At 38.0% G+C, this 15,624-nt stretch overlaps 1 protein-coding gene across 2 annotated transcripts; it reads right to left on the bottom strand.

Moving 5' to 3' along the window:
- Positions 1-449: 449 nt before the first annotated feature.
- Positions 450-13,812, bottom strand: cdr2l (cerebellar degeneration-related protein 2-like). 2 transcript variants are annotated; one of them, XM_052552114.1, is made up of 6 exons: positions 13,484-13,812; positions 13,221-13,342; positions 6,508-6,620; positions 4,337-4,485; positions 3,662-3,826; positions 450-1,733 (listed from the first exon to the last, which is right to left on the bottom strand). In XM_052552114.1, exons 2-6 carry the CDS (start codon positions 13,297-13,299, stop codon positions 842-844), a joined length of 1,398 nt encoding a protein of 465 aa, XP_052408074.1. In that variant the 5' UTR covers positions 13,300-13,342; positions 13,484-13,812; the 3' UTR covers positions 450-841. The 2 variants fall into 2 exon arrangements, with proteins under 2 accessions (XP_052408074.1, XP_052408073.1); XM_052552113.1 differs by having other exon boundaries at positions 13,221-13,812.
- Between the last annotated feature and the right edge of the window lie 1,812 nt (positions 13,813-15,624).

Genomic DNA, 15,624 nt, shown 5'->3' with positions numbered 1-15,624 from the left:
GTGTTATTGAAAGTACTAGTTGCTATAAACTTCCAAGTTATGCTTGTTGGTGTCTTTTACTATCAAGTGCCTAAAACAACACTCTGGAAATCTTCTGAACAAGACCCGATGGAACTAACCTGATCAACTTTAGTAAGCCCCGTGACTAGTGCTCCCTCATTGAAGCAACCTTGTGAGCATCTTTAGTTCCTTGTGGATTCACCCAAAGTCAGCAAGATTAGAGCTAGTGGTTTTCTGCTATTGCGGGCCAGTTTTGTGAGAAATGTGAGTCATGTGGTCAGTCTGTGGGCGGCACATGAAGACGATGATTGCTGCAAGAGTCTTCAAATGTTGCATGTCAGATTTTTCCCAGAACAAGCGTTTCCATCTAGACACAACCCTACAGCCGCTCCATCTTGATCACTCCACTCATTCATCCACGCTCAAGGTAATAAAAGTATCAAACAACCTTATAAAGCAAAGTGTGATTTAATATTGAACAAAAGTGGTTACACAATGCTGTGGTTATCCATAACACGTAATACACAACATGTGAGAAAGGAAATAATCAGCAATGATCTTCCTGTGCTTGATTAACTTTGGGGTGATTATGGTTACAGTTTAACCAATAGTGAGTAATATGGTCTACCCTAAAAGGCCAACCTGGCACATTAGCACATGAGGACTCAAACGTCCAGAAAACCACCATTTGTCCCTTGATATGTGGCACCAAATAATTCATGGATGATCTGTGCTAAATTACAGATGTATCTAAATGTCTCTCTATTAAAAAAATATGTAAGACATTACATGAAAGACCAGGGAAAGAAATCCGTGACACAAATGTTAAGAGCAAAATGGGCTATTTTCCGCTTTTTCTCCCTTTGGTGGAGTTTATGTCGCTCTTGGTCCTCTGTAAGCGGGAAAAGATCTCCTTGAAGAGGGCTTTATACTCTGGAGTGTTTTGGCTGAGCCGTTTGTCCACAGCCTCCACTTGCCGGCTGATTCCCTCCAGGGCCTCTGGAGTAGAGGGCGTCTGCGGAGGAGTGGGCAGCTGCTGGGGCTCTGCGGCCCGGCATTCCTTCATGGACGGGTCTCTGGACACGGGACGGGAGGTCTGCACCCCAGCGTGGCATAGACTCTCCTCATTGCGCCGACACTTCCCGAGCAGCTCCTCGTACTTCTCCAGAAGGGCGTGATACTGCTCGTCCACCTCTCGGAGGATGGACATGCCCCTCTTCCGGACGCCGTTGGCGTGAAGCGCGTAGCTGCCTTTGCGTCTCCCAGAGGCATCGACCGCAGAGATGGCATCTAGAGCCGTATCACTGCAACTCTTCCGGACGGGTGCTGCTCCATCATTCGCATCCCCGTTCTGCATTCCAGCCATAACTGCATCCTCCGGCGTGTCCGTCTCGGGGGCGCAGTTGAGCAGCGTCTGCTCCAGGCCCTCGTCTCCGCTCAGGAGGCAGGCCCGGGACTTGCGGAGCAGCTGCATCTCCTGGAGCTCCGCCTCCAGCTCGTGCACACGCCTCTGGCAGTTCTCTGCCCCCATGAGGCGCTGTTCCAGACGCTCAAACTCTTGAATCACTGCGCCACATTCCCGTTCAGCCGCCTCACGCCGTCCGCGTTCAGCCGCTACAGCGCTGCGCAAAGATGACACCATCACACGCAGATGTTCGTTCTCTTCGTCAGCAGGCTGACACTCTTGTAGGTCACCGCTGCCTGGGTCAGACACCATGAAACTATCCTCGTACCTGGAAAAGAAACCCCAAACCATTGGGACAAAGATGGATCCAAAGAACAAAACTTTGTGTTTAGAGACAACAATAATATTGCACGGTAAGATATTTTTAAAAGTCACAATGTAATTGATGTGGCGACAGAAAAATGTTGGGCAGAACTTGGTTGTGTTTATTGGCTGTTTATTGGAAGGAAGGAATGAGGATGAATGTAAGCAAGATAGAAGAGGTGAGCAAAAGCTTGTAGGGGGGAAATTTAATAAGACTAAATATTTGGAGAATTCTGGCAGGTGTCACCAGAGAGCAGACTTGTTTGGCCAGATTTATTATACTGACAAAAAAAAAAAAGAACATTTAAACATATTCATAATTCTGACTTTAATCCACCATAGCTATTCAAACAGACTGTTCCAATTCCTTACAAATGTTTTTTTTCTTAATCTTGATAAAAGGTGGACTTCAGAGAACAGTTCAAAATAAAAAGCAGAGGCAGTTCATGATCCCTTTAAAATGCACAATTTTCAGGATTCCCAACTATTTTAAAGGCATTTTATTTGGAGTTCACTCACAAACAGCAATTTATATAAATACTGCATATATAAGGTGTATTTATTAGGGCTGAAACAAACATTGTCTAAAATTGCTCAAAATAATATTTTTTTTCTGGATACCCTGGATATTCTAGACTACAGGACCCTTTTAAAAAATTATATCTCGAAATGTGCTTAAAATTATTCAAAGGATATTGAAAGTAAATGCGAAAGTTGAATTATGGTGGGGGAAATGCTGGTAAAGGAGCTTAATGAACTACAACATTCAGACCTTGAAAGGAGAGATGCCGTATTGAATTTTATAATGAGAAGTATGATAAACATTAAAGATTTTCGTAACAGAATATCCAAAAACTACTTGCACAGTGTGAAATATTTAACGCAGCTGTGTACTTGCGTTATCCCAAAAGTTGCCAAGGATTTTCTGATCCAGATCTATACATTTTTTTATAATGGCTCGTCCCTAGTTGTTGTCACCTATAAATGACATAATATCTGCACTATCCTCGGTTTCCGCCTGTAGAAACTACGGCAAAAAATGCTCAATGTTTCGCATTTTCATGTGTGAATTAGCTCCCACGCCTCAAATTCTCTCATCATAAACAACAAAGTACAGATGTACGTATGATGTAAGAGGATTCATTCATAAAACCATGGATAGACAGCTTTACTGATTATAAGGGGAGTTTTCTGAGAGTGCTTAAACACAGCTAGACTTAAGCAAAGACTGATTACCCAAGACGTGTCACTCGTGAAAAATGAGTTAGTCATAATGTTCTTTGACAATGTCAGTGTGCTTTGCTTGCATTATTTGTATAATTTATTCGTTGTTTTAATAACTGGGAAGATACAGATGAAACAAAAAAATATTTCATTACCTCATCTGTGAACATCCTCCTTTACAATGTCACCAAGTTTTGAAAATGCGACCTCTAGTGGTGAAAACTTACATATTATACCTTTAATTTTTGCTGAAAATATATGCTACATTTTAGGAATTTCATGATAAAAATGAGGCAGTGAGGGACAGACTTAAAGTCTTCACAATGGCAGGCACTGTATAAAGGTCCTAGATCGCGTTACATTTTCAAAATTCAGAGCACTTGAAATTGTTTGTGGAGGTTTTTTTTTTTTCTACTAAAAGGTTTTCGTTTTGTTTTCCAGAGAGATTTTTAACCAGCTAAATCTCTTTTGTTAAACGGTCCAGCCCACTGAAGACGCTGTACTTCTGCCCCTCACAGCTGTGTTTTTGTTCCAGTCAGAATCTAAACATGGCGCTACCCTGACTAAGGTCTTTTTCATTCTGTTCCTTCTTCCTTGGAAATGACTCATAGTCATTCTTCCCTGTGGACACAACATTACTCCATCGCAGACGTAATAAACGGGACGTACCTGGGAGCGGTGCAGAGTTCTTTGAGGCAGGGGAACGAGTGCACAGTCTTTCTCCTCTCTTTCTTCTCTCTGCGAACCCTGAGCTCTTCCAAAGTGCGCAATTCCTCCACCCGAGCAGTTAGCGTGTCCACCTGCCCCTGCAGCATCTCTATAGTACTCGTCAATCTGTGTGAATACATCTGCCATCAGCCAGCCATCATAACTCTGGGACAGTGGCATAAACCGATTGTTAAGACAAAACTAGTTTGACCAACTAGCAGCCAAGGGGTAAAGAGTTATCTTATGACTAGTCTCGAAAACATGACTAGCAAGACCAAATCAGAAATATAAGGTTCTCTGGCATTGCCATTGGATTGTCTGATAATACAGAAATGATTAATCAGCCTTTCAATAATGTAACTGCTCTGATATCATTTTAATAACTGAAAAATGAATCCTCCTGTAGCACAGGTTTAGCTCATGAATATTAATTGTTTGAAGTTCCAGGAGGGTTCTAATGCAAAGTCGGCAAGACCAAATTAATATTCATGAGCTGAACCTTTGCTAGAGTGCAAGACTTTGATTTAAGGGACCTGTGAGTGTTGAGTGATGAGCTGATAATGTTGCTAATTTTCGGTACTGAATTCCTCATTGTTTTGTGTGTTTCCCATGATGCTCTGATAAAGTGTGGCTCACCTGTCAATCTTCTGCTGAGAAGCTTTGCTCTCCAGAACCAGTTTTTCATTGGTTATCTCCAGCTCTCGTGCCGTCACGTCCAACTGCTCGTACACTTTAGCGTGCTGCTCGTTCATCTCGCGCATCATCTCCATCTGCTTGGTCAAATACTGAAACAAAGACGCATGCATAAGCCCAACATGCCATATATGTTTTTATTTGGTCGTTACATTTTCTCAAGACTAGTTTTGTGTTTCATATAGACAATGTTTTAATAGAGTAGAACTTCAGCAGCTGAATGAATCAGTAGCTATGTTTCCATCCAAAGTTACTAATTAAACTTATGGGCTAAATTGCAATATCGCATAAAACCACCAAAGCAGCATTTCCATCAGAGTCGAAGAAAACAAAATCATCAGTTCCTGATTAACTTGCACTGAATATCACAAAGAAATGTTCATTTGCTGCGGTAGGAGAAGGCACTGTATATAATATTTGTATACAATAAATTGCGAGTTTCAGAGTGTGAAGACGAAACATAGTTCTGGGGGTTAATTATAACAAGGCACTTTAATCAGACTTTGCTCAAGTAATATAATAACATAACTAGCCTTTCAGAGTCTGTGCAATGAGCTCAGTCCATTGGTTGGTCGAGGTATGCTGTCCCAGTGCATCTTTTTTGATGCACATTAAAAGGAATTTATTAGGTAAAAGGTTTCCATCATAGTTTATGCGCAAGTTTTCTTACCGGAAAATAAATTTATCCTACTTAGTTGAGCATGTACATTTTTATGCACATTTTTAGAATTTATATTCTCAAATCGATATCCTAAAACGTGCATAAAAATTGGTGGATGGAAACATAGTGAATCAATTTGTATTAGTAAATGAACTAAAAATGCTGATATTATGTAAACCTAATGTGCAATGTTCGTGAAAAACTGCTAAATAGAATGTGTCTGTTAATCATAATAAGTTAATAGAGAAATACAACAATATCTTTGTTTTTTACAGCTGTCAAATGATTAAATCTTATCCAAAATAAGTTTTTGTTTACAAAATATATGCATGTTTACAGTGTATTTGTGTGTAATATATATATATATATATATATATATATATATATATATATATATATATATATATATATACACATATATACATATATACATATACATAAAAACACACACACAGTAAATATTTTGAAATATTTACATTCTTATATTTTATATTACAGATAAATATATTGAACATATAAACAGCATATTGTTCTTAGATATATACATGTGCATGTGTGTTTATTTTTATATACACATAATAAGTATACACAGTACACACACACATATATACTCATATTTTGGATTAAATTAATCATTTGACAGCACTAGTTTTTTGTGATGGAGTCATATGTTCTTAAACAAAACTCGCACCTGTGTTCAATCCATTATGAAATGCCATTCTTGTGGAAATCTTGTAATCTCTTGTGAAATGTGTTTTTGTGTTCAATATTGCACTGAGCTTTCCTTCACCAGGATTAAGACCATAAACACCTTACAATTTCCATTTTTCTCAGTGCTTGTATTCATAAGGCGGCAGCCAAAACATAACAGTTCCTGAAATATCGAAATGTTGTGCAATCCATCCAGAATGAGACCGGTATTTAAACAGCTGCGAGAAACAGCTCCTCATTGTTCTCGGAGAAGCAAAAGAGTCTTTGTTCAGAGGATCTGGATCCCGCCGCATGCGCTCGTCTACAAACGCGCTCCGTTAGCATCATGATGATGTGTAATTGGCTCATCGGGAGATAAGCACTGACACGAAATCAGGACAAATGATTCTTCACTGAGACACGCAGGTCAGAGGTCACGACAGGGTTGAGCGCAATTAAGAATGTAATTAAGAATCATTGTGTTTCTAAATTTGAATTTAGGCAGCAAACTGAATTCTGATTGTATTTAAGGATGCAGAAATCAAATGGAATACATTTCAAATAACTGCTTCTAATACTAAACTCCATTTTCCAATATGAGGGTTATTTACGCTTTAAAAATTTTTTTTATGTCTATTAAGCATTTTAACATTTCTGAACTTGGTTTTTGAGAAACATGTCTATTTAGTTCCCAGATAAGCAGAATAATGTGAATGTTTTGGATCAGGAAATGATGCATTCACAGCCCCAGACAGCTCCGTACCTCAATTTCCTGCACCTGCTCCTCATTGTTGATGTACATCTGCTGCAGCGAGTCCTCCAGCTCCTTGTTGCGCTCCAGAAGGGTTTTCCCCAGCTCAGCTGCCAAGTGCAGATCTGAGACAAAACAAACCGTACAATATCAGGGAATCTGCAACAAAACAGATCCTGGATACCATGGCTACCCATTCATTTCTATGGGGCAATTAAACAGAAGCCACAACAACAGTGACGAATGAGAATAGAGTTATGCATTTCTTTCATCTTTTCACCAAACTATGCCGTTTTTCTGCACCTTTATGAATTTACACAACATAACATTACTGTTCAAATAAAACAGGATTTTGTGTTGTTATGTGTTATGTTTTAGCAGCTCGGTCTCATTAAAGCCGCGTGTGTTTCTCTGCTGTAGCTGGAATTAGTGTGTAGAAATCTGAGAAAGAGTGAAACGAGGTCAGAGAAAATCCTGCTGTTAATTCAGCCTGAAGGAGGTGATTTTGATTTAATCCTCCGTGTTTTCTGTCGAACATGAGCCAGAATGACGTCAGCCAAGACACAACTTCAGAAATCAAAGACGAAGACTCGGCTCACGGTAAAGTGAAGTGCGTGTAATAAGGTCAACACTGTCCATTCTGCTAGGTTTCAGCCTTCTGACACTTTTATTATTATAAAAAAATGGAAATACTGTTCTGTCAGAAAACGTCTCCCATGATCCCTTGTTTCTTTCAATATCTCCATAGAGCTAAGTGGGATTTGACACTAAACCCCCATCATCATCCAGAGACACAAACACGGTCCTCCAGTCCACGCAGAAGGGGTTTTAATACCCAGGGAACATGATAACAGACGGTGTCACACACAGGGAGGAAGTGACATCGTGGGAGGTGGGAGTTGACCTCCATTACACTGATATGAATGCAGAGATTTATCATGAGAAGAGACAGTGTCAGAGACAACGCTAACATACTAAAGCCAGGAAACACCGAGCACCATGAGCATTAATCATACAAGAGCGCTTCGTGCCACAGTGTAACACGCTTTCCTCCGTGTGTGTGTGTGTGTGTGTGTGTGTGGTCCCATGAGAGTCTGCTGGAGAGAAACACTTTTTTTCCTACATGTAGCTAAAATAAATAGTTTGCAACCACTTACCTTAAACATTTTTTATTATCATTTATTTTCAGTGACACCTGTGTGTGTGTGTTGGTTATGAGAATGGTCCAAACTGCACATCTGTCATTAAACCAAGTTGTTTCAAAAATATACCAATACAAAATATAGGACTGTTCTAATGATCGGATTAGTTTCTTTATTATAATTTTTCTTTATTTGCAGTATAATTCCCTGTTTCATCCAATACTGGCGCATTGGAAACACGTGCCTCTAAATACATTTCTGCAAAACTTAAATATAAACATATCTATACATATGAATCACTGCCGTTCCCAGTTCAAATGGACACTAGAGGCAGTAAAACTCCTTTTCACACAAAGACGAAGTATAATTTGCAGGTCCACGGTTTCGATTAATAAAGCCTCATTTTCTTGAAAACTACTTGAGGAATATCATGTTGTGAATTGAAAACAATTTTAAGATGCTGCGGCATTTGAAAACTGATATTTTTGGATATTAGCGTCACATATCCAGCTTCATATGTATGGGTTTTTATATTCAGTAGGTTTGTTCGGTAAAGAGTTGAACTCACGGGGTACAGAGTTCGAGCTCAGGTGCGAATCCCGTGAAACTAGAGTTCCACAAAAACAGTTTGAGCCTGCATATAAGGAAGTTCAAATGGCACGGTTACATCAACAAATGTGTTTTTTTTTATACCAGTTCTGCATTTGTTATCACTGTGGGGTAGGTTTAGGGTTGGGTTTAGTGTAGGGGATATTTCCAACATGATACACTCCCTGGATATTTGAATTATGAACCACCATAAGCAACATAATAAAAACACAGCAGGGTCACGTATTGAACCCTTGTTTAAGCGCCACTCACAGGACGTTTCACTTTGAAACATACAGTAAGTTACGTAACACAGTTGCATAAATGTATTTAGAGGCACATATTTCTAATAAGCCTGGGTTGGTTGTGTCTTGCTCCAGGATACTACAGCACATCCACACGCACTCTTCAATGATGTGCTTTCATTCTCTTGACAACCTAAAAGACGTAGAATAAAACATGTATATATATATATATATATATATATATATATATATATATATATATATATATATATATATATATATATATATATATATATATATATATATATATATATATATATATATATATATATAGGAAATAAAATATACAGCATGTACCATATATTAGCTTGTTTATTTTTCCCAAGAGTCCACATGTCTATTCTTCTAACCACAGGTCTAAAGCTTTAGTTCCAACCACACACATTTGCAATGTTCAGTGGAAATATGGTTTTGGGAAACAAATATGTTGCTATCTATTGAACTTCTTATGGAAGCCATTAATCATTATTTTATATTGGGGAAAAAATAATTCCTGATGTTAGCCATGACATAATTTTCATGATAATTGAGGCAAAAATATTTTGAAATAGAACATTTTCATAATAAAAAAAAAATGTCTACAGATTGCAATGGTTATGAATATTGTGCATCCTTACTGTATTACTATTGGTCTGATGTCATAGCAGTGAATTCTCATCACTCATAATAACAGCACAATCTGATTTTTAGTGACAGCCGTGAAACAAGGTCAGCTGTGATCTCGGAGGAGCCACGTCCCAATTAAAGATTTTTCCTTAATTAACTTTCCCAAGGAGAACTTTCAAGCTAGCATGCACGTGACCAGACGCATGATCTCAGCATGCCTCACTCGCCTGAGGCTGGAGGACATATATAGGCCTCATGTGCACTCAACATTTCTGCACGTGTAGTTTCATATCAACACACAACACATGACAGCAAACCCAAGACAAGAGCAGAGCCATTCACAACTACTGCTCAAGCTGAATCACTACAGCCTCTACCTGCATGAAACACCATGAAAACATGTTCAAGGTGCTCCTTTACAGATTTTGTAAAACACTAATAAGTGTGTGATGTTTTCTTATATGTCCCTATGACTCACAGACAGTGAGTCTGTGAAAACAGAAGAAACTACGGAATCCAGTCATTAAAAACTATTTACTGTTTAACAGAGTTTCAGAGCAAAAACTGGATTTACAAATCAAAACGAGGGCTTTACATTTAATCAAACTGCGATGTGAAATAGTATCTGAGCTGCTGAAATACAAATATGAAACTGCTCTTTTGATTCTTTCAAATAAATACAAAAAATTCCAAAAAAAGGAAAAAAGGTTACATTAAAACATACATTTTGACATTAGATGTTAAATCTTGATGAGAAAACCACTTTTGTTTTATACAGAATTGCTCTGTTGTCTGTCTTCACCATAACCGTCAAAATAAAAGTTTGGTTTAACTTTAAGAAATTATGACAGAAAAATATTTAAAAAATGATACTATTGTACAAAGAACTTCCCCCAAAAATATAATCAACAATACAGTTATTAAAACCCTATTTTTAAAGAATATCAAACAGTATTAACGATTTTCCATCTATGTTTTAATTTAAATAGTAAAACTTTTGTTGTGCAGCACTTTGTTTGCCAAAAACTATTTCTTAAAAAAAAAAAAAAAAACACACACACTTTAAAAGGATTACTTTTTCTTTTTGCACTTATCTGGATACCATTGTTTTATATAATATTTTGTATTAAATCATACATTTTAGAGTCACAGAAAAAAAAAAACAATCATAAGGCACCATTATGTTTAATTTCTAATAAATTATTAAATTGTTATTATTTTTATTTTTTACTTAATTGAATGGAATGTAATTCTGAATAACATAATTTAGGATAAATAAGATGAAAATAAATATTCCATTAAACCATCTGGTAAACATAATTTAGAATTTTAGTAACAACACAGCATCATACACATCTATAGCACAAATGTGCAGGATGAATTAGGAGTCAAAGTCTAATGGTTTTGCTTAGAGGTTTGTTTAAATCTCTTTTGCATGAGCAAACACCACTGTTCAAGTAACCAGCTTATCACACAGAATTATGTGTTATGTAACAAAATGCAACTATAATAGACTAAAATCATGGCATGATCAAGTGAAAACGTGCTGAGACTAAATTTCTATTGCACAAGATGTGTCATCTGCAATAAAGGCTGATTATCTCTATCCACTGTGTGCTTCGTGCTCTTGGCTGAAGATGAAGATTAGAAGGATGTCATCTTTCACCTGTACTCGGACCATCTGTATCATCCCTTCAGAAGAGACGGTGCTGTCTGGAGTCCTAATCAGATCATGCAGCTTTAATGATCTCTCTCTTTCCTCCACGGCTGTGGCAGAGTGAATCCACACTAAACCCAGTGCTGTTGGGTCAGCAGGCTAAATCACTCTTCAGGGTGAAGTGATATAAAACTGCGCTCATACTGTCCGCCCCTAGGCTGAACCAACAGTCCACTCCAAAACTAGAGTGTCATCGGGATATTTATCAAAACGCCACAGACTGAGCAATGGTGATATTTCACTCGCCACTTTCTGAAACAGCATTTCCTCTCGTGATGGATTGCTTCGACCATTGAGAGAGTCTGAAAGAGATCAATATGGCGTCTCTGCAAGAGATTGTGTTTTAGGCCTCCGTATGACCATTAACACAGAGTGCATGAATATTACTCAGCTAATTTGATTGTGAGAAAAACAATCGTGGCTGTTAGAGACCTTCCTGGAGCTGGTGATGCATCTCTGAAGCGCGGCTCATAAGCAAACAAAGCATATTACAATAAAGGTGCAGGGGAGCCAATGCAGATGATAAGATGACATACTAAAATAACTAGAGAGAAATTGAGCATTATTCTAAGCTAAAATGGGTTTAAGCAGTAAGTCACAGAGTTATTATACAAACTAAATATATATAATATATATATATAATATATATAATATATATATATATATATATAAATAAAATAAAATAATAAAAAAAGCAAATAAAACAAACAAAATAAACATTTTTTATTTAGTTTAACTTGATGTACTTGACTGAAATTAAAGCTAGAATGAAAATAATACAAATAAATAGAAATGTTAAATTATAATTTTGTTCAGTTTTAAAATTTTGTTATAATTTTTCATTAAAAATACAACAAAATTATTAAAGCTTTCAAATTAAAATGTAAAACCGCAACTATAAAAACGAGTGTTTAATCGCGATTTATCGCATCCAAAATAAGTTTTGTTTACTCTATACATGTATGTGCATCTAAGTAAATGTAATATACAAGCATAACATATTTTTCATAAATATATACATGAATGTGTTTGTATTTCTTTATACACATAATAAATATAAACAGCACACACATATATAATTTGTATGTAAACGAAAACTTATTTTGGATGCGATTAATCGCGATTAATTGTTTGACATCACAAGTAAAAACTCTTTTCAAGTATTAATACAAATTATAATAGCATCTCAATGATACTTAAATAACACAAAATATCAAAGCTTTGAAGATGCTGATTGTGCTGCAGATAAGCAGTGTTCTTAGACCATGTCAAGACGCACTCATTTATATCACAGGTGTGTTTTACATTAAGAGTCAGAAAATTAATTTTTAGAAAGAAAACAAATCTACAGCAACATAAAATCTTTGCTTGACTCATTACATTCAGAAAAGAATAACTAAATCCGTTCCTAACGAAGCGCCTCTGCAATCCTCCTCGGCTAAAAGATCACTGCTCCAGTTTCCACCAAATTCCCCAAATACTCAGCATTCCCCATCTGCCTTTCTTCCCAATCCCAGCGACTGCACAAGCACAGGACAGATCCCTCTGATTTAATATAGTTACTGGCTCATCACTTCTAGAGGACAGTAGAACAACGTGTCCTGAAAACCTCCGAGATCGGTCACGGGCTGTGCTCTGGATCAGCGTTTTACAGCCATTCAATCCAGAGGGCAATGACATCATCCCAAACCCCACAGAGAGAGGTGCATCTGAGCCGTCCATCTTCTTCTCATTCAAACACAACGGGGTGACACTTCTCGGAGTATGATCGGACTAATGGAAATAATCCAGTCAGAAATGTTAAACAGAGGTTGCATTTTATGAACATCATTCAGTCCAGGAGTCAAATGTGCACGGCTCCTATTTGACCAGTGAGTTCACAGTGCTTTCTCCAGCTGTTCCTAATGGATAGATACAGGAACAACTCTTCTCTACCAGCTGATGAATTTATCACTAAATGACACTTAGAAGAAACTCAGAAGAGTCTGGGCGATGCATCTGTACTCAATAATAACACACTAGTGCTGTGACACCGCAGAGCCGGCTCATGATGAGGAGATTAAAGCAGACTGAGCTGATGTTGAGCATCTGGACTGACACAGATCCAGAGGAAGACGTCATCTATTTACAGTCCTCACAGATGCATCTTAACCTTCAGCCTCATCCCTCATTTCTGACTGTACATGCAAATATGACACGACCAAGACAAATCCCTCTCTGGAGACAGAGGAGAGTACTGTTTCTACACACAATGAGCACTTTCTTTGTGCACGGTTTGTCGTTCGACCACACACACACACACACACACACACACACAGCAGGCTTTGTTGTCAAACTGCTGCGGTTTGTGGTGTGTGTATCTCTTACCTTGCTCCAGGTCCCTCTGGTCGTACCAGGGCTCGTCTTCTTCCGTCACAAACTCGTCCATCCCGGCGGCTCGGAGCATCAGTGTGTCGCGGTGGACGCCGGAAGCTCAGAGATGCGCTGATCTATCAAAGCGATACAAATAACACATGAGGAGGTGCAACATCGGACTTTTCCTGGCGCTTTTTTGCCGTACACAACGGAAAACACGGGCTTTTTAACGATACGAAAGGGGAAAAGCAGAGTTAAAACACTTTTTAATCCACCTATTTTCACGGGTTCTTGCCAAATAAATGTCAGAGTCGAGGAATCCGCTCAACGCGGTGGTAAAGGCAACGATGATGAACAGCGGGCTTGTCTTAACGTTACTGCAAATACACGCTCCGTTAGCGGGAAGTGTTTCCGGCATTCCAGGAGATATTTCCTATTGAATACAAAAATATATATAGGCTATATGTATATCACGCTGTTGCCATTTAGTTGTGACACGCTCAAACCCTCCCACTGCCGTGCTAAAGGCTGATATCGCTCCTCAAGACAGTTCCCAAAAACATCCCGTTGGTTTCGCCCGAGTGATGAAGGACCGTTGGGAAGACATTCTTATTAATATTCATGAACGAACACTTCGCCATTGGACGGTTACAGAGCCACGTTAACAGACTCTTTTAATATTCACAAACACGCGTTCGCCATTGGCAGAGCTTTCACGTAACGTCCTCGCGACCTAATCAATATTCAATAGTTAAATCACAACCGATTTAGTGTAAATCAGGCAAAAATAGCCTAGTTATGTTTTACTTCGAAATTAAGAGTGAGAAATACCTTATTTGTATTAACCATAATTTATTTTAACAACTAACTTTGATTTTAAAATTAAGTCTATTTTTACATCCAACTCAAATTGACCATAAGATTACAATTTTAGAGACACATGCAAACATCTTCAAGTTCTAATTATTACGCACGAGCAAAAACTTTGCCACTGAGAAATTAACTGACACGTCGTCTAAGGTTATAAATATTCATGAGTCGATTAACCACGCAGAACAGGACCATCTCCTTCTCCTCTACTGTACTGAGAGAATCTGACAAACACAATAATCCGCTCGTCCGGGAATCTGAGTGCTGCTTTTAGTCTGAAGAGGCATAATTATGGGTCTCCATTCAGCAGAGACTGGAGCGTTAAACTGGTTTATTTCGAGCAGGTTTCCCGCGGCGGAGAAGACAATGCGTTTAAGGTGTAATTTTAGAAGTGCCTAATAATAGCACAAAACCAGATTTAATGAAATGAGACTTGATTATGGCTTTGGTGCAAGGAGAAGAAAAAGAACAAAAAAAGAAAAATGAACAAAAAGATTTTAACCAAAAATGTAGCATAAATATCTGAGAAATAAAACAAAAGCAGTCAGGTTCCTAACTCCCAGTAAAAAAACATTAATATAACATTAATTTAATAACACACACATTTCAAGACCTCAAAGGTAAGTGATGATTTAGAAGGCTACATATAGATATATCTTCTATACTTATTTATACTTGATCGCAATCTTTCCTTAGAAAGCCACGTTTCTAGCATTTGAAAAACAGCATTTTTCCATCTCAAAAATATATCTAAACTATGGCCTATGCTCTCAATGTTAAATGCAGAAATGTTAATCCATGCATTTATGACCTCAAGGTTAGATTATTGTAATGCTTTATTGGGTGGTTGTTCTGCACGCTTAGTAAACAAACTACAGTTAGTCCAAACTGCAGCAGAAAGAGTTCTTACTATGACCAGGAAGTATGACCATATTAGCCCAGTCCTGTCCACACTGCACTGGCTCCCTATCAAACATCGTATAGATTAAAAAATATTGATTATTACTTATAAAGCCCTGAATGGTTTAGCACCTCAGTATTTGAATGAGCTCCTTTTACATTATACTCCTCTACGTCCGCTACGTTCTCAAAACTCAGGCAATTTGATAGTACCTAGAATATCAAAATCTGCGGGCAGCACATCCTTTTCCTATTTGGCGCCTAAAATCTGGAATAACCTACCTAACATTGTTCTGGAGGCAGACATAGTCTTGCAGTTTAAATCTAGATTAAAGATCCATCTCTTTAACCTGGCATACACATAACATACTAATATGCTTTTAATATCCAAATCCGTTAAAGGATTTTTAAGCTGCATTAATTAGGTAAACCGGAACTGGGAACACTTCCCATAACACCCAATGTACCTTCTACATCATTAGAAGAATGGCATCTACGCTAATATTTGTCTGTTTCTCTCTTATTTCGAGGTCACCGTAGCCACAAGATCCAGTCCGTATCCAGATCAGAGGGTCACTGCAGTCACCCAGATCCAGTACGTATCCAGACCAGATGGTGGATCAGCACCTAGAAAGGACCTCTACCG

Source organism: Carassius gibelio, chromosome B3 (assembly GCF_023724105.1).
Source record: "Carassius gibelio isolate Cgi1373 ecotype wild population from Czech Republic chromosome B3, carGib1.2-hapl.c, whole genome shotgun sequence".
Lineage (NCBI taxonomy): Eukaryota > Metazoa > Chordata > Actinopteri > Cypriniformes > Cyprinidae > Carassius > Carassius gibelio.
This window is presented reverse-complemented; position numbering and strand designations above follow the sequence as displayed.